The 20,093-nt window shown below is 38.8% G+C and overlaps 1 protein-coding gene across 2 annotated transcripts in view; it reads right to left on the reverse strand.

The window, feature by feature from the left end:
- rab6ba (RAB6B, member RAS oncogene family a) overlaps positions 1 to 20,093 on the reverse strand; it is a 67,742-nt gene that overhangs the window by 18,285 nt on the left and 29,364 nt on the right. Inside the window, exons 2-5 of one of the 2 annotated variants that reach the window (XM_085397749.1) lie at positions 18,161 to 18,219; positions 7,854 to 7,907; positions 7,441 to 7,576; positions 3,621 to 3,732 (exon numbers count right to left, since the gene is read on the reverse strand). In XM_085397749.1, the coding sequence (XP_085253875.1) occupies positions 3,621 to 3,732; positions 7,441 to 7,576; positions 7,854 to 7,907; positions 18,161 to 18,219 (361 nt within the window). The remainder of the gene's footprint in view (positions 1 to 3,620; positions 3,733 to 7,440; positions 7,577 to 7,853; positions 7,908 to 18,160; positions 18,220 to 20,093) is intronic. The other variant, XM_085397748.1, reaches the window with a different exon arrangement.

Consider the following 20,093-nt stretch of genomic DNA (forward strand, 5'->3'; position numbering starts at 1 on the left):
TTCAACAAACTGCTGTCAGGCTTGGAACTACTGATTTACCTAAGCACGCTGGAAGAGGATGGTGAGGTGATGTTAATGCACTGAACAGCCTTTACTTCTATACCACGGAACATTTACTGGAAGGCTTTAACGTCCACACTGCATTAAAGGAAAAACTAAACTGCACCGAAGCTAAATTATCATCAAATTAAAGACAAAAAGGTTCAGTGAGTTTAAGCACTTTAGCTGGAGGCACACATTTCTAAAATAGCTTGAAGCTTATTAAACATATAAAGACATCACCTGAAATTCCACCAGCTGAAGATGATAAATACACTTCTTACACTGCGTGGGATAATTTATGTGTGTGTATACACCACTGCAGACCTGCAGCTCCCACGCAGTCTCAGTGTAACCTCAAACCAGAGCTTTTTTACTTCGCCTGTTGTTTTTGTGGCCATGAACCTCTATTGACAGGTCCAGCGAGACACATTCTGAAAGTTGCAATCAGCAGCATTTTTTCCTGCTTCCCCTTCACAGTTACTGACAGGCTGAGAGTTCAGACACAAACATGCCAAAGGGAATTTCTCTCTAAGGCCGTCAAAGTTGCTGCTACTGCATGCTAAAATAAAGCTGGCCATAACATTTAAATTACTTGATTGTGGAGGAAAACCCAACATTCAGTAAAATTTTGTATTTCGCAAATGGAGAAAGAAAGATAAAGACTTCCTGAGTATATTTACATTTAATCAGTAAATCAGGGGATCGGTTTTAGTTCTCGCACCCATGTTTACAGACAGAAACCTACTCTTACGTTTCATTCGTTACCACGCTCAATGTCAACCTTCCAGTTAGCAAGCGGTCATTTATAACCATTTATAACCAAAGTTCTGTTACTTTTCATAGCCTTTTGTTTCCCCACAGGAACTGACCCTTCCAGTGGTGTGGCGGGAACAATGGGAAGCACTGTGAGGTCATTTATCATTCAGTCAAACTGGCTGTGGTTCATACAATCATGGGAAAAAAAGAAAGTTCATCCTCTGTCAGTTCAAAGGTTTTACACGTCAGGACACAATAAAGAATTAGCCGGTCCCTATCAGGTCTTAGAATTAATGTAAAAGTAATGCAACAACAAATGACACACGTGCCTTTCTCTTATTTTGTATACATGTGTGTACATATATATATTTGCTATTTATTCCTACTGTCTACTTTTTATATTGTATTCCGGCACAGCTGGTGTGGAGCAATTACAATTTCTTTGCACATGTACAATGACAATAAAGGGCTATTCTATTCTATTCTATTCTACATTATTTATTTAACAAAAACTAAACCAAAATACAGAAGCAGTGTGTAGAAAAACCTACTACAGCATGTAGTTCCCTGAGTCATGTAGACTCAGGGAACTAATACTAGGAAACTTAAACTACGAAAACAAACCAGGAATTACGAACTAGAATTTGGTTAGGAACACAGAGGGAATAACAGACAGCATGAGACACAGGAGGAGAGCACAACTGGGAGTAATCAGACCTAACAAGACAAAGACTGTCAAAGTAAAACAGGACGTATAACACAGAGACGCGGACTTGACACTGAGACAGAAGCATGAACTGTGGAACAGGGAAAAAAAGCACAGAGAAGACATGACACGGACACTGGGAAGATACACTGACTGAAATTAGAAGCTAGAACAACAAAATATAACCTCAAGAGAACTATAACCATGAATAACAAATAATCAAGAAATATAGATTAAATACAAAATACTGGGTCACACCAAGGACATACCAAGGACACACCATGACATTCTCTTGGAGATTTGTTGCTGTGCTTGGGATCATTGTCCTGTTAATTACCCAGTCTGCCTCACATTTGACTCTAGAATAATTAATTAATATTTATTTGTATGAGGTGAACATGCTAACCGAGGCCCTTATAGTCTGAGTTCTAGCTCTTTCATTTTTTCCAGTTTCTTAGAGCATAGTGGTAACACACACCTGAAATCTCCAGACTAGCAAACCACCAAAACTTCAGCTTGGCAGATAACTCATGGGTAAAAATTTTACTAAGGTATAAGGTATGCCCACATTGTAATGTCACAGTTTGCTGGATGTACTTCTTGGACTTCCTGACAACAAATGTTTTTATGTAAACAAAAACAAAATTAAAAAAACTGTATAATAATATCATCAATTTGGTTATTTTAACTGATATAACAGCTTGGCTGCACTAGGCTTTGTCTCCGTCTGTATTTCAACACATACTCTGCATAAATAAATAACATGTAGTGGGTAAGTTAAATGTTTTGCACTTCTAAATGGTTTCAGAAAAAAAGGCGGAGAAAAAGGCAGTAACTTTCTAAAAGACTTGCTGGTCATTTTCATTCAATTTTCACATCACATAGTTTTTACCATCTGAAATTGATCTCCAGCCTGCATTTTATACACATCAACACATTTTTGCACCAGGACAAAAGTAATTTTATGGTTCAATTCTCTCTTTATTTTCTCCTGTCCACTAACGTATATTTCTGCTCCATGTCCTCTCACGTCTACCCTGTTTTTTTTTTCAGCCGGCCCACTTGAAATCAATCTCAGGTTTATTAAACACTGCGTCTCATCAGCAGTTTCTCACCTACTCTTTCCTCCACAGACACAGTCGGCAGCTTCATATAGAATATGAATAAAAATGAATTCCCTCATGCACACAGCTCATGATGCTCAAGTGTCCCTACAGACGAAAACACTAAAGCAAGCAATAATTTTCCCTCTTTGAAGCAGGCTGTCTGACAGGAAGTCCTCCAAATACAGGAGCCCCCCCCCCCCCCCCCCCCATAATCACTATAATAATAATAATAATAGTAATAAGCATAGCCAGTTTATTTCTCATTGGGGTGGCGTAAATATTTATATAAGATTTTTCAGTCCAACATCTAACATCAGCTGGCTGCAACATACTGATGACCTCCTCAGGTATGCCCCGCCTTTCATCCTACAACAGCTGCAGTTACAAAGCCATGGCATGAAGGCGTCACAACCCGCATGGTTTATTGACTTTGAAACTGATGGAGCAGCAGCTGCAATGGGCCTATGCAGAGGAGCAGCCACACTCCTGTGTGGAAAGATCAACCCTGACTGTCATATTCACCGCATCAATCTCAGGTCAGAATCTGTGATCCGTGCTACTGTAGAACACATCGCAGACTGATTCATTTTCACATTTCTGACTCTTAAACTCCAAAAGACTGTGGCTGATCTCGGTAAACAAACAGGGTCACCTCCTCTCCTGTTGGAAGGTTTCCAGATGTGGGCGTTCCAGGAAACCCTCCACAGAAAAACAGAGCTAATCCATCATCAAAGCAGGCTGCTTTCTTGGGAATTTGCGGTAGCACATTATTTACTTTTTCTTTACAATGTTGTCGGTTCTAGCCAAATCTGGCCAAATGATGGTAAATCCTCTGATAAAAATGCTTATTCTCTTTTATCAGAGGATACACCGGATCATCCTTTATAATTCAACATTCATGAACACCAATGTAACTGACAAGATCTAAATTTTAACTTTTGCATCAAACTTGCTTGATTTCAGTTTTGTCTCTCCAACAAAGATCTGTTCATTAGATCAGAGCGACATACCTCTTGTCTGCCAAGTCTGTTTTATTGCCAACAAGCATGATTATGACATCACTGCCTCGCTCCGTTCTCACATCATCGATCCATTTTGATGTCTGCTGGAAAGAATTGACATCTGTTGAAAAAATTAAAATATAAAAAAAAAAACTGTTAAAAAACTAACATCAGACTCAAATGACTGACATTTGATTTGATTTTTAAACATGCGTGGTAGTGCCAACACAGGTGCCCCACAGGAAAATCTATTTGTATAATAAAAAGGATTGTAATAAATTATAAGGCTGTGTGTCCCATTTACGAAAATGTATGACATTTTATGATGTTGTTTATCATAAAATAATGCAAAAAATGTTCTAGGCAAAATTCGAGTCACTATCAGACTGTGTAAAGATTTTTCTTTTTAATCCACAAGACAAAATATGATATCAGATTATTTTCTAATTTTGCTGTAGACGATGTATTTCTATTGAATGGGTGACAAAAACACGAAAACGTAATTCACTTTTGGTTTTCAGGTTTGATAACGAAAACCTAATAAATGATGATTTTCGCACAAATTTTTCATGTTTTTCTTGGAAATTCACTGTTTTTTTCTAAAATATTTCTCATAGATTTGTTTTATTTTTTCTCCCAGTGTGACATTTTTTCAGCAAAGTTATACTAGTTTCTCCATGTAATTATTGATTACTTAATAATTATCATTAGTCAATCATTTCTATTAAATTTGCCACTGTTTTCATATAAATTTATCATTTCAGTCTTGAATTTATTTATTTTTCTCCTTTTTGGTTGGACTTTTGTAGTTTTTTTTCCCATCAGTGTTGGAAAATATGTAATTTTGTAATTTCACTGTGAAAAACAGTAGTAACAGTTAGAACCTCACTGATAATCTTGCATTAATAAAGAAGATTTACAGTTTTAAAAATGACTCCCGGTCAAAAAATATTAGCTGGTAGAGGGCGTATTGAAGTGCACATGAATATGGTTAGTACTGTATATGGAAATATACAATAAATCAACATACAACACAGCTACTTCTGGCTCTGGAACATGTTAAGGTTGCTAATAAATTCCTTTGACCTTGTCGGGTTGAATGAGTATGCATGCTGGCCTGCATGTAGATAAAGGGTCATGTTGTATTCTTGGACTGGGAATTTGATGAGACAAGACTCCATGTTTTTTTCAAGGTTAAAGAGAACATGGGTTAAGGAGGAGTGGATAGTGTTTTTTAATAAAGCGGGGTTAAAATTAATTTCCTACATGCTGAGTGTCTCAATTGTTTTCTCTTTTGGACAGAAAACATGATCCAGATAAAGCTACACAGTACAAGGAGAAGCAAAACCAGAAAGAAATATGTTGTGGAGAAGCAGAAAAATGGTTGTTGTTAAGGGTGGAAAGATAAATCGGAACGTGAAATGAAATCTAAGTGACAAAAATTTTGCTCCTATTTGTTTCAATCACTTTTGATGAGAAATATCGAGATGAAACGTGATATTTGTAGAATCTGATTGTGGAAATCCAACTGTTTTACAAAATAAGATACAAAATGTGAAGTAGGAATGACTTCAGCAGGTGTAGCTCAGGGTCCTCCAGCCAAAGCATCCGATGGCCTTTATGTAAGTTTAGAGCAGCTCATTCTTCTGTGAGCAGTACACAGAATAATTAAAATTGGACAACACAAACAATGAACTTTACTCTTCAATAAGATTTCACAGAGTCAGGTCTTAACCACCTGTTTTGCTTCTCGGGTCGATATGAGGTCACTTTTTAATGCTGCCGTTTTCAATTGAAGTTAAACATCTGGCTGGTTAGTGTTAATAAAGTGCAGCTTCAAATAAACTCTGCTTGGACTTACAAACAATTCCGTCTTCAGGAAAAACACCTGTTAGCCTTGAGTAACGTTATCTTTACCTCACCTGTTCCTTGTTGCAATCTCTAAACCAATCTCTAATATAATGGAGAACTTCCGTTGACTTCCTGTTTCAAAGGGAGTGCCGGCAAGCTACTCCAGAAGGGGCTTTCTGAAGCTTTTTGATCAAAGTAGTTAAGACACTAGATACGGTTCACTTTTATTTCTTTTAATTGGAGTAAAATACCTTAATGACATCACAGCCTCATGAGCCACTTTAGAAAGTGAGAAGCAGCAGAGATTTTATAGTATCAGCCTCTAGATAGCATCAACCACCACAAAGAGCTTCTTCTTCTACACACCTGGACATTTCTGATGGACTTTGACTACGCTCCTAACGTCTGTTGGAGTTATCGTTTGGAAACAGGAACTATTAAGGGAGCCTACCCTGTCATAAATCCTTAAAGGCCCAATCAGCATGCATTAGTTCTAAGTTTTATGAGCACTTTATGAGCAAATTTAAGCTCCCTGTAAGAACAATTAAAGGACATAAGCCTCAACATATTATCTGCCCACTAACCACACTGCAAAAACTCAAAATCTTACCAAGTATATTTGTCTTATTTCTAGTCAAAATTATCTCATTACACTTAAAATAAGACACAATCAGCTACAGGGCAACATTTCAGTAAGCTAAAGGAACTTGTTTCAAGACAGTGAATCTTGAAACTAGAGAAAAACTAGAGATTTTTCACTTGTTCCACTGGCAGATTTTTTCACTTAATACAAGATATTTTAGCTTAAAATAAGTGAAAAAATCTGCCAGTGGAACAAGTGAAAAATCTCTAGTTTTTCTCTAGTTTCAAGATTCACTGTCTTGAAACAAGTTCCTTTAGCTTACTGAAATGTTGCCCTGTAGCTGATTGTGTCTTATTTTAAGTGTAATGAGATAATTTTGACTAGAAATAAGACAAATATACTTGGTAAGATTTTGAGTTTTTGCAGTGCATTACCCAGCATGCCTTTTAGCAGAGTAACTGCGGCATTATTAGTGTTAATAATTAATAAACATAGACAGGCTATTGTGTGCCATGTTGTGAAAAGAGCTACCTGTACAGAATTAATGCATCATATGATTAGAGCTGTGAGTATGAAGGGTGCACAGTTAATATAGGGCCCTTCTCAATACTCTGCAGCTCTTCTGCCTGCAGATAATAAAACACATTTAACCCTCTGAAAAGCCACAGTGGGTGTTTTGTCTGACTCTGCTGTCAGTAAAGGGAAAAAAGCAAATATTGGAACAGTTTATCAAGAGTTCACCATCTCAAATTTTAATAACTAATATATCTTTGTTGCTCTATGCACCTGTTTTCCTTTCTCACTGTGTTTTTTCCAGTTTGCCAAAAGACAGCTACATGGGAATAAATGATGCCGCCGAGTACACCAGCGACGCTAAACGGAACAAGACCTGTTGACCTGGAGGAGACACTAAGGAGATGACGGGGCTGCAGAGCTGGAGCTAAGAAGAGGAAACATAAACGGTTCCAGCGTCATATGGGGAAGGAGAGATCCTCAGGCAACAAGACTGATGAGCTCAGAGTGCTGATTAAGACACATGGGTGCAGTGTGATGCGCTTCATGGAAACATGGCTCACACACACACTTCCTGGACCACAATGCAGCAGTACTGGGCTTCAGAACGGTTACTGTTGGTGCTGTTTACATTCAATCAGCTGAAGCAGAGGTAGCATGTGACCTATCGAGGGATTACGTTTGTAAATGTGCAGTTTGACTAAGATCACGCCTGTCTGTTTACATCTTCGAGGTTTACACTTATCTCCATCACTCTCTTTACCATCCCTTTTAATAAATACATTCAAAATACAGTATCCCGGTACCCTTTGCACAGCCTTTTGCATGCTTAACATTAAAACTGTGACATATCAATAAAAAAGAAGCAGCAATTGCACTGACTTGTGATGTCGTAGACCACCACGGCCACGGTGGAGTCCCGTATATAGCTGGGGATGAGGCTCCTGAAGCGCTCTTGTCCTGCTGTGTCCCAGAGTTGCAACCTCACCTGGGGTTCAGAGAGTGAAAGCTGAGGAGGCTGAGATCATTCAGATAGTCAGAGAGCCTGAAAACAGTAAGCTCCCCCCACACACGCAAACATTCATTATTTATACAAGCAGACCTTTCATTTCCAAGATCGTACAGCTGTATGATAGATTCTCTGAGATCAGCAGACACATTTAAACTAGCAGGACTACATGCAGTCAGACAGGTCGTTGTTCCACAGCTGAACACAATCACAGTTCACACAGTTTCTGTCTGAGGGAGACTAACATTTAACATCTCTCTCGTGACATGATACAGCTGTAACTTACCGTTCGATCTTCCAAGTACATGGTTTTCGACAGGAAGTCGATTCCAATTGTGGCCTGGTTTAGGGAAAGAAGATAGCCACGAATCAACATCACTCCAAATATTCAGAAAAGCAAACAGCGAGGAAGTGAATCAGCCACATTAAAGATGCAAAAGGTGAAGAAGGGGACAGACTCTTCATGCAGGCATGATCACATCACCCTCATGTAGGGGATGATCAATATCCACACAACATGGTGAATGTTCAGTTTTATCGCACTGCTGATTCAATTCTAACTACTTACAAGTTTCTAATGTCTAGTGATTCATCATCAAATACAGACACTTGCAGAAGGTCACGGTGTGTCAGCATCACCCTGCAAATGTTCACTTAAATAATAAGAACAGCTGCGTTATTTTACTCTCTGGTCGGTTGTTTTAATCACAGCTCTCATCGTACATTTACACAGTAACAGCAATCTAATCATTTCCTTATTGTGTCATAAGGCAGATGGCAGTGTGTTCCCTCTTCAAAGGATGTTTACTCTCCGCAGCCAAGCCCACAGCTTTCTGCTTTGCTGCCTGCCATGATATCATCAGGTGCTTTGGCTCAGACAAACTGCATCCAAGAAGTCAATATTAAACTGCAGACCTGAGGTTGGTTCTTTTAGTGGATTCAATGGGCTGAAAAATGTACTTTCACATTGAAAATTATGAGCAGGGCTTCGTTTAAAGATATGCAATTACGTTTGTGAAAAACATTAATTTTAGTAAGGCATTCATCTGGGAAAAACTATCTAACTGACGCCATCAAATCTGCTAATTTTTATGTAGAATAACTTTAGGATATTTATTGAAGTCAGGCAGAATTTTATCTTTCTATCTGTCAGAAGTTACAGATCCTGAAAGGGCAGAAGCTTGGTCGTGCTTTTTAACACACAGCATTTTTTCCATTATTTTTGAGCGCTCATAGCTTCATAAGTATAGCAGACATCTACATGAAATGTTCAGGGCTGAAAAACGGACTTGATCTCTTTTGGAAACTGCAACCAAATGAATTTTAAATCTCACCCCAATTGTCAAAATGTCTTTTTTCCTTCAGAAAGATTTGAGCATCAGTACCACAGGATATCTCATAGTTTGATTAAGTCTGTGCTCTATGTAGAAGTAAATCATAGTAGCAGGACAATCTATGGATTGGATCTATAGCTTTCCAGTGCTGTGATAAGTTAGCAGTTTCTGCTCTCGTCTAAATATGATTTAACCTCATATTTAATACATGTTTGTCTTCTGCTCACACTGTGTTTTACAATTTTCTAATAGTTTTTACATGCCCACACTTCATTTTTACCACAAAACTGAAGCTGCTCTCACTGAAGAATAAACTGTGACTTCTGTAGTGAATCATGGCTTGCTGAAAAGCACAGCTTGCCTTCTTTCAGGAGCAGTTTTTATTCTTTTGATATCACAAAGGTAACAGTAACAAAACGATAGCTTGGTTGCTTGAACGTCCAACAATACGTCAGGTCTCAAAAGCTTAATGATTTGCAGTCAAGTTGGAGAACTCAACCCAATTCTGTTGGGCACCATGTATCTTTAATATTAAGAATAAATTGTTGATGGATATGGATGAGCTTAAAAAAGCATTCAATTACAGTGGATTTAAAAAAAAAAAGATGTACATCCCTTGTCATGCAGCACATCCAGATGTTTAGTTTCTTGATTTATACGTGGAGGGAAGAGGGTGTAAAAGGTTCAGTAGTAGCTGGCACAACCAGCTACTACTAAGTCTGCAGCTGCAGCTTTGAGGTGTCTGACCTCGGCCTGCAAACAGGAGTGGCCAGTTGGAGCCGATACTGTGGACGGGTGACAGGTCTGGATCAGAGGATGAGGATGCACACAACAATAATTGTGCTGATCTCTAAATAAGGAGCCGGATGTATATATTGTGTTTTTTTCTGTGCTGAGCAGCTCTGCGGGGTGCCCACTGCCCACTTTGACAGAACTGGGCATCAGCAGCTTGCTCACGCACTCGTTTCCTTGGTAATGCCAGCTACCACAGTGGACTAACTCAGAGAATCTGGCACAAAGGACAGGATGTCATTTATACTGCTGCTTTAGACCCACTCACATCAAGCACTGCCAGGATTAAACTCACCAGCCTCAACAAATTCAAATTATAAACATTAAACATGATTAGAAGTGAAATCTAAAATACCCCGCCCATTTTCTTTCTGGAAGAATATCTTTTATATGCACCAGCATACCGAGGACGACACCAGATTCAGTTTGTGGAAGCTAGGTGAGGAGCAAAACAGCAAAAATTTCCTTTTTTAGAGACGACTCCCTTAAAGAGATAAATAGCCTCCATGTGAGAACAGAAGGACGTCCTGAAGAGCTGATATAAGAAGACCGGTCGAATCCAAGACTAAAAATACCAAGCTAAAGATGAATGTGGTATACTAGGGGGTTAAAAGTGTCATTTTTTAAAACTATCAACACAGACTTTTATATGAGAAAACAAATGCTATTATATATTCTTGAATTAACTTGAAATTGAATTAAATTAAATTGCATTAAAAGAATAAAGATGTTTTTCTGGGGAAGTGGCAGAGGTGCTGTAGACTCTTCTTGGCCCTAGTTTTAAATATAGAATCCCACATGGACAACTATACATGAGAAGGATTAGATCACGAGAAATTATTAATATCCCTTTTAAATCTTTAACCAGCGCGTGTCGTTGGAAGACAGACGAAGCCTTTACAGCCCATCCTGCTGGCATCTAGGGATGAAAATGAATTTAACGGATCGGAGAGAGTTTGGTGACATTATATTTTTAAGTAGTTTGTGTGCTAGTGAATTACAAAGAAATAAACACTGAACAGAAGAGACAGAAAATTACTGGTTGCTGCCTTTATGTTTGTAGAGAATCTGAACATTTCTACTTTCAAGGTCCTCTGTCTGGCAGGGACGCAGCTAAAACCCGCAGACCTCGAATCACAGCGAGCAATCACAGCGCTGCAGTCACAGACATTTAAGAACACAAAAAATCCAACTGCTCTTAAGTTTCTAATAGGATGACAGAGTGCATCTATGATGAAGTCTTCATTCTCACTCAGCAGGCTGCAATAAATAGAAATTAGAGCTTCCTGAATTTTATTAATAATATTAGAATCAGTGCACTCATAATTTTTAGTCATTAACATTAAATTTAAGATTTAACCCATGTTTCAGTCCTGGAGCAGGGAAGAGGAAGACGTTGAATTTGAAGTGCTAAATAAGAGAAGACACGGGAGTAGTTCATTGTTTTGCTGTAAGAATGAAAAATAAAACCAAGCGGTGACATCTTCAGCTTGTTTGTTCTATCAAACCCTGAGTTTTATGTGTCGGCAATTCAACTATTAGCCAGTTTAAAACCAGTGCTCTGCTGACTCTGTAACTGCACAGCTCCAAACCTCCTCTGGCATGAACATCAGCATTGAAACTGTGTGCCAGGAGCTTCATGGCACGGGTTTCACTGGCCGAGCAGCTCCTGAAGGTGTGATGCGACAATTATTCATACAGTTTAGAATAATAACTTTATGAAAAAACAAAAAAACAAAACACTGAATATTTTTAAGATATATCAAAGTGTCAAAAAAGGTCACTTTGTCACAACCTATGTACAAAATCTATATTTACGGTTCGGTTTGACAAAGGTGGTTTGGATTAAAACACAACAGTTGCCACTTTTTTTATAGCCCTGTTTGCTTGGTCACGTGGCTGACGAGGCTGTTCCAAAATTTAGGTTCTGCAGCCTCAAAGCGTAGATGCCTCTGGATTTAAAATTAGAGCCTGTATCAGTCAAAAGGCCCTGATAACACGATTCAAGAGACCGACTGCTGGAAGGTGGTCTCAGCAGATTTGTTATATAAGCAGGAGCCTGGCCATGAAAGGTTTTAAAAGCAATTCTGAATTTCACTTTAATTGTTAGCGCTTTGACAGACTGGCGACCTGTCTGTGGTGTACCCTTTCTCTTGCTCTGTGACTGGAGGGACAGGCTCCAGCCCCCAGAGACCCTGAATTAGATATGTGGAAGAAAATGGATGGATGGATGAACAAATTTGGAATACTGATGCCAAAGAAGCACCAAAAAAGTAATATGTCAGCTTCTATCCATCTGTGATTAGACCCTCCCCACGACACCGAATATGAATTGTCCAATAAATCAGATTCACCCCTTGCTACACTAAGCAGCTGTATATTTGGGCACAGCAGACAGATGCAATCACAGCCTGGCAGTCGGGGCTGAGTGACAGCTCCACCACAGCCGACAGGAGCGCTCTGCTCCCAGAGGCCTCTGAGCCCTTTAGCATGTGCTACCAGGCGGTGCGGACGCCTGCTTCTGTCTCTCTCGCGGCTGGATGGCTGCTTGATGGGAGGCTGCTGCTTTAGAGGCAGCAAATGTAGCTCACCTCGCTCACGTCCTCCTGCTGACTAAAGCCACCGCCACGCTCGGTTTCATCTTCCTGATGGCCCTCTGTCTCTGACTTTACTTAAGCTCTTACTTCAAAAGACTCAACTGGATCTGCTCAAATCTAACGCGTGAAAATAAAAGCAAGTGAAACCACGACTTCTTAAATCTGCTCATCGGGACAGATGTCTCCTACGGGCTGTATTCTTATCGTTTTTCCACCCTCACCAGGCAAATCTAGCTTCCCCGCTGAGCAGCCGCATAAACACTCACACTCAACTAATGTGCGCTGAATTTTAATTAATACTCCGTTGTCTCTGGAGTTGAGTCTGCAAAATCATTTACAGCCCTACCTGTCACCGAGCCAGGCGGGAAACAAGAGGCATTAAGACACGGGCAGAGGAGGGCAGCAACCACACACACACACACACACACACACACACACACACACACACACACACACACACACACACACACACACACACACACACACACACACACACACACACACACACACACACACACACACACAAATGCATCTGGGGAAGACTTTTTAGCTTTGGCTTTGATCTGTGGCTACATAGTTGAGGTTGTGGCATCTGAAACAAAATGGTTAATACACTAGCTTTAAAAAAGAAAAAAAAACAAAGGAAAAAACGCACCATCAACAAGGACTTTCAAATGATTTTAGCTTGTGCACAAATTTGATAACCTGATTTTTTTTTATATTTCTCTCTGCCTGCTGCCATTACAGCAAAGAGGGGCAGAGACTGACATTAAACAGCATATGGGGAGCTTATTAAATAAGCAGATTCTATCAGCCCAGCATCTGTTTGCCTACCATGTCTGAAGAAGCATGGGGGAAGGAATGGTGTCTGTCCATTCAGGCACCATAAAGATGGTACAGTTATTTTTCGTCAGAAGCATGTCCACCCCACACACACACACACACACGTTTCTCAGAATTACTGCACTTAGCACCGACTGTGACGGCTGTTAGATTTCAAATTCATAATTTCTCCTGCTGCATTCAGAACTCAAATCTTCTGCAGTGGCCTTGATGCAAGGCAGCCTTTTTCCAGAGGGCCCTGGACTGTGCCAAAGCTGCCTGTTGTCTCAGATTCATAGTGTTTATGGAGCCATGAACAAGAGACCCCCCAGGGGGTGGAGGGTTTCCAGCTCGGTGATCTGCTTTTAGTGTGGATCATGTGGTCCTTCTGGCTTCACCGAGTGACGACCTGTACTCCCGCTGGGGCGCTTTGCAGCCAGGATGAGAATCAGCACCTCGCAGTCTGAAGCCATTGTTCTCAGTCGGGTGAAGTGCCCACTCTGGTTTGGGGATGATGTGCCTTCTAGTATCTCTAGGTCTTGTTTATGTGTGGGGTGAAGAGCGTAGATGGAGATCTGCAGAGGTTGCACTGGTCTGTTACGGTGAAAAGAGCAACGCTGTTGATTTACTGGTTGAACTACATTCCTACCAATCACCTATGGCTGTGAGTAGTGACTGAAATAAGAATGTGTCAGACGGCTGAGAGCCGCTACACCTCCACACTGGAACAAGCAGTGGAGTGGTTCAGCTTCTAAATAGGATACTTCTTAGACGCCTCCCACCTGAGGTGTTTTTGGAACCCAGGGAGGAGACTCAGGGGAGTCTCAGCTGGCTTAAGAATGCCTTTGTCCCCTCCCAGCAGGGCCGCAGAAGGAGGCCAGTCAAGTTTCTCTCTTCCCACAGGAGGAAATGGAAAATGTTGCAGGAGGAAAAGGCTTTCCTGCTTAGCCTGCTGATTAGTGACAAAAAAATGACCTCTTATAGCTGTAGACAAAAAAACAAAACAAAACAAAGACAGTTGTCATCTGTGTCACTGACATCTTTGTTCCCTTTGCAGAATTGCAAAGGACTTTCCGAATTTTGTTCTTGAAAAGCACCATGTAAATAAATAAAAACCTTATCCCCCATTTAGGATTGTCAGTGGTGGATGGACCATAATTTCTGTGCTGAAAATTAAATGTTTTCTTTTCACACAAGCAGTCCTATGCAGACCTTTCTCAGAGCAGGCAGCCCACTATTTTCTGGCAGAGAACTACAACCTCGGAGATCCTCATCCCAGGTGATTCACACTCCTCGGATCACCCACTCTTAATTAAAAGTAAGTACTACAAAAACTAGCTTAAAAGCTATGGAGTGGCATTTGGATGAAGGTAATTATCCAGAGGATTTGGCATGTTATTAGCATGGATGAACAAACAAATGAATCCCCTTTTCCCAGGACACACTAAGACGTCATAAAAAAAACTCCACAGCCAACCTTAGCCAAATATGAGCTTCTTCCACTGCAATTTGTGAGAATGAAACTAAAGAAATGACTGTGCACCACGGAGACTCAGTAGCTTAAAGACCGAAAAAGACATGAGCCCCAGCAATCAGTGTGAAATGTCTGGCTCTGTAGACTTTCATGACTTATGAGTTTAAAAATATAGCATCACAGAGCTAACACAGACAGTTTAATCCACACTCAATGAGCCACCCAAATCTCATTACAGCACAGCACAGAACTAATGCGAACACTGAAGAATAGAGACTTGTCGTTCTCCCTTTTGGAGGGTTAGCATAATGAAGAAAGGGCAAAGAAAACCCACCAACATGGATAATATAATAAAATGGATAATGTCAAACAGCAACATCATCTCCCATCAATATCTGTCTTTAATACCTTATGTGGTGTTTATTCAATTCATATAAAAATTACATGGAAAACATGGTGGACCAGACTGTTACTATGATGAACTACTGGAGAGTTCTTAGTAAATTATTTAATTAGTAGTAGAAATATATGTATATATGTATGGGAGGGGTTGTACTATCATGGGTGAAAAGTAATCTTGGAAATCAGAACCAAATTGATAACATTAAAACTGTGACATGTGGGGTTCCTCAGGGCTCTTTTTTAAGACCACTGCTGTTTATTTTGAACATTAATGACATCTGTGTAATTTCTATAACACTGCAAACTATCAGATGACACCAGCGTAATTTACTAATTTAAGGACTTAAATTAATGAATTAAGTAAATTAAAGACCTGGTTTAAATATATGCTATTCTGTTAAAATAGCATATAAAAGAAAAATAATCTTAAGTTAAACTATATACATGATATTTGGAAATCGTTCAGCGCACAGCAATAGGAAAATTATGATAAATTACACTGAATTAGAAAAAGTAAATGAAATTAAATTTCAACAATAAACTATGCTGGGAACAATACATCAACAAAATTAGAAATAACATATCTAAATCAGTCACAATACTATATAAGTAAAAGTTTACATAAACCAAGAATCACTATGCAGCCTGTTCCTTCATGCTTCCATATATATGGCATATTGTGTGAAAGTATGGGAAAACATCTACAAGACAAATATTCAGCTAACATACATATACACATGCATACATAATCAACATACATATTACAAAAAGAGCCGTAAGAATCATTAACACCCTCTAACTCACCATTTATGAAATTTAAAACACGTCAATTTAATGACTTATTTGAGCCTAAAACAGTTCAAACTATGTACAGAGCAAGGCAACATGCATTAACCGCAAATATTCAGAAGTAGTTTGCAGTCAGACAAAAACACCATGCATTCAGGATGTTTCATAATCTAGCTGTTAGAACCAAGTGTAAAAATTACAGCATTACAGTCAAGAGACTAACCACTGTGAAATAACTGCACAGAGGAAATCAAAATCTGTTTGTCATTGTACACGCAAAAAACAATAAACAGAAAACAAAAGGGAAAAAACTATGTGAATATGGGGATGATTTTACTGGGTAAATAAGCTGTTTGGCTTTTCCGTTCTGTTGAGTTCTCATTCTGCTCATCTGGATGTTGCTTTGTAAATTATTAGATATTTCCTTATATCTATTCATTGATCTATTTAGCATCCAATCCAAGACGCTGACTTTTCTGAGCATATGGCCTCACTTACTAGTTTCCAGACTTACCTAACAGAGAATGTTAATTATTCTGTAATTTTCTTTGGCCTGCTTAGAGTCAAATACATTTCCTTTTTTTCATATGTTGCAAAGCTGATTTCTTTTTAATACTGTAGAGTTTAACATTACAATATAAAGTACCTTGAGGTGGCTGTTGTGAATTAGTGCTATATGAAAAAAATTAAGTTGAACTGAACTGATATTCCAAAGTACATCCCAGTGAATAATGGATGTACCTTTCGTACCACTGGCTGATCAGGTCCAAGAGTGTACTTCAGAAGTTGAAGTGACTGCATGTTGTTTCATGGTGATAGTTTATTATGCTTGAATTTACCTTACTGATTGCTTTTATAGTTTATTGCCTCAATTTCCAAAAATAAAGCAGGAAGACAAACTCTTTTTTTTTGTAACTATCTGTATCTTCTGGCCTTTATAATCATCTTAACTGTCTCCACTGATACCTTATTGGGTAATCAGTCCTGTGAGTGTATATATATTAGTTTGTCCTTTCCTTTGTCAATTTATTTTGCCCCTCTAATTTATTTCCTCATGTTCAGTTGTCTGGATTTCCCGTTAAATTGTACTTCACTGGGATTTGTGTTTCCTGTTTTTGCTTTTAGTCAAGAAAAATTTTATTGAATTGAATTCAATTTTATTTATATTGTCTTAAATCACAGCAAACGCTGCCTCTAGGTGCTTTACATTGCAAGGTAAAGACCCTACAATAATGGAGAGAAAACCTTATCAGGCTGGAGGATTTGAAATGGTGACTGCCTTTGAGATCCATGTTTGGCATTTTTGGTCCTTTGTTTTTGTAACATTTAAGCAACAACATCATTCTTCTGTGTGTCAAATTATTTGAATTTGTAGGACAAAAAAGTAAAGGTAGATGGAAGTAGTGTGGAAGAAGGTTAGATCAGGTACTGAGGAATTCTTTAGAGGCTGCTGTAGATAATTTAAAGGCAGTAGCAGATTAACACATGCCTGTGGGATCAAAGCCGCAGGTCTCCAGTTTTAGAGGCAGAACATTATTAACTTTGCTGGAGCTCTGCAGAGTCTGCAGGCTAATTTTATACCTGATGGAAACGGTTTGTCTTAGAAAATGACCTGAAGTTCACATGAAATGCAAAGCTTTGTTTTCTACATATATGCAAAGTCATGCTTCAAAACAATAATGCTAATAATGTATATGATCAACACTATTCAGCAACAAAAAAGTCTTCCTCTTCGTCTGTCTTGTCGTGACGTAGTCAGGTTTTCTTCAGATAATCAGATTTAGTTTTTCCATATATTACTCAGGCTCATAATTCTGTAAACTCCCCCATAAAAGAGCCTTAGCGAGCAGCAAGACTCCCTCTTAAACTATCAGAGAGGGCGGACAGAATAGTTTTGCGAGATTTATTTTTAATTCTGTTTTTATTACTATGTAAGTAGATACTTTTTGTTTATAAAGCAATAAAGCTGCAGGTTTTATTTAAGGGTGCTTTGCAGATGCTCACAAAGAGCTCTGGAAGTGCTGTAGCTGCAAAAGTACTATTTTGCTTTTAGGATGTCGAGTGAGATTAGGCTGCTTACAGGGATTCAAAGAGCTCTTGATCTTCAGTTCAAAGGTGTCTTTTTTAAAATCACTGATGGCCATAATTTCCTTATTTTACACAAAGAGAAGAATTTGTATTTGCTGTGTATTAATTTCCTTCATTATTATCGCAGTATCTAATTTACTTAGGCCTTATTTGTTCTAAGTTTCTGTCTTCAACTTATCGATTTACGCCCAGCTTTATGTTTCACTATCAAAGGAAATGCCTGCAGCCCAGTGTCACTGATCCATCAGGATAATTATTAGAGCCAAACCATTCAGCCTGTGCTTGCAGCACCTACCTGATATGTGTTGTCAAAGCTGTCATACATGAACCGTGTGATCAAAGACGTCTTTCCAACTGCAAGACAAGAAAAAGACAGAATGCATTAAATGACAGATGAGGGGCTTTGTGTTCCAGCATTCAGGCTCTCAGCGAGTGTAACAGCAGTATTAGTAGTTGTGGTTTCTACCATGGCTGTCACGACTGCCCAGGGAGCTCATTAGTGTGTGTTTGGGGTGACCAGGAGGTCAGCAGGGGCATCGGGTGTGAATATAATTACAATGCTGCTGCTACTAGAATTTAGGTGTTCCCCAACACATATACTTCCCATCTGATGTACGAAGTCAGGGGAACAGGAAGATGAGATGCAAGGAAATTGCTATAAAATGATAGGAAACCTGGACGAAAAGTCATCCACAGTGCCATTATCTGAGGCTTCAATGAGTTTTACTGACATTTAAAAACATCTGCAATCGGCACGGCCAGCAAGCAGATTCATAAACTCCAACTTTCCTGCTTTATAAAGTGCAGAAAAACCTGTTTCTCAACATGGGATTAGAGGAGACTGGTTTGTTATGTGTTGATGCTTTTCGATCTCTGATTTCATGCATTTTTGTGCACCAATCAAAAAGTGATAATAACCGTAAAGCTGCTTGATTATGTTTCCTAGCTACAGTCAAAGTGAATGTTAAATGATCAATATCCAATTTTCTGGATTTTTGCAAGAGAATAAATATTAGCTGTTAATAAAATCGCTTTAGTTCTTTTAATATCAAATACCTTATACAGTTTAAAACATAGTGTGCTTTGTAATGTAATCTAATGAGAATGCAATTATCATTTCATCAGCTATGACACTTTACATAATATAATATCGAGTCTCAACCTTCTTACAGTGAAGGTTTAAGGACCGGCTCCTCAAAGGGTCCAATCTGTTCCACTTTGCAAAGCTTGAAAATTGCAGTGAAATCATTAATATGTTCAGTTTTTCAATAAAAATGAGAATCTAAAAATGTAGGCTGGAGTCTATCCCAGCTGTCATATGGTGAAGGGTGGGGTCCACCTGGGACAGGCTGGCACTGCACTCCAATTGTTCATAATCCGTTTTTCAAACAGATGATTCAATAAAGCTGTACTTGCATTTCTTTGGTTTTAAAGAATGATTTTTAGGGTATAATTTTACTGATCTGGTCCACCTGAGATAAAAATGGGCTTTGGATGCAAAATAAAACAAGTCTAAGTTCCCCTGGTAGTCAAATACGCCTGCCATCACAACGTGTCCTGTAGCTGTGTTGTGATATCCATATTAACACTGGTCTCACTCCTAACTGGCTATTTGTTAAGCATAAAAGCAAAATCTAACAGAATAGTTTCAGTGCCTAACTTACAGTTAAAGAAAGCGAGAGTAAACAAAACACAAAACAAACCATGTACTGCAGGTTCACAGTGTTGTGATCCACCTGCCTACCTCTGTCAGTAGTATGAGCATCAGTTATAACTTAATAATCTATTTCAAAGGAACTGAACTCAATAAAGGCTTCCATTATCAGCGATTGTTATAACAAAGACCTATGTCTCTTTTACACCAAAGTATCCCTAAACATCTTCATCACATGTTTAAAATAATGTACAATAACAGTGTTTACTAAAAATGCCTGCCCTACATTTCTTTTGTAGCATGAATGACTTCATGAATTGCATTAAAGATGTTCTACATGTCCCCGAATGTGTCTGACAGGTCTGATGTTTGTTTCATGTTATGTGCTGATAAATGGATGAAAAACTCATTTCAAATCTCTTCAATGATTCATTCATCATTTTAGGATCATAAGTCATATTTTGAGGTCCAGAAAAGAAGGCTGGTTAGAAATTACTGACTTATTGATAAATAGCACAAATGGTTTTCAAATTTTGTTTTCCCTCAATGGGTTTATTAATGATGGAGAATGGGG

This window comes from Rhamphochromis longiceps, linkage group LG23 (genome assembly GCF_057381845.1).
Source record: "Rhamphochromis longiceps isolate RC_006_pf linkage group LG23, R_longiceps_female_GT1.1, whole genome shotgun sequence".
In the NCBI taxonomy this organism is placed as follows: Eukaryota; Metazoa; Chordata; class Actinopteri; order Cichliformes; family Cichlidae; genus Rhamphochromis; species Rhamphochromis longiceps.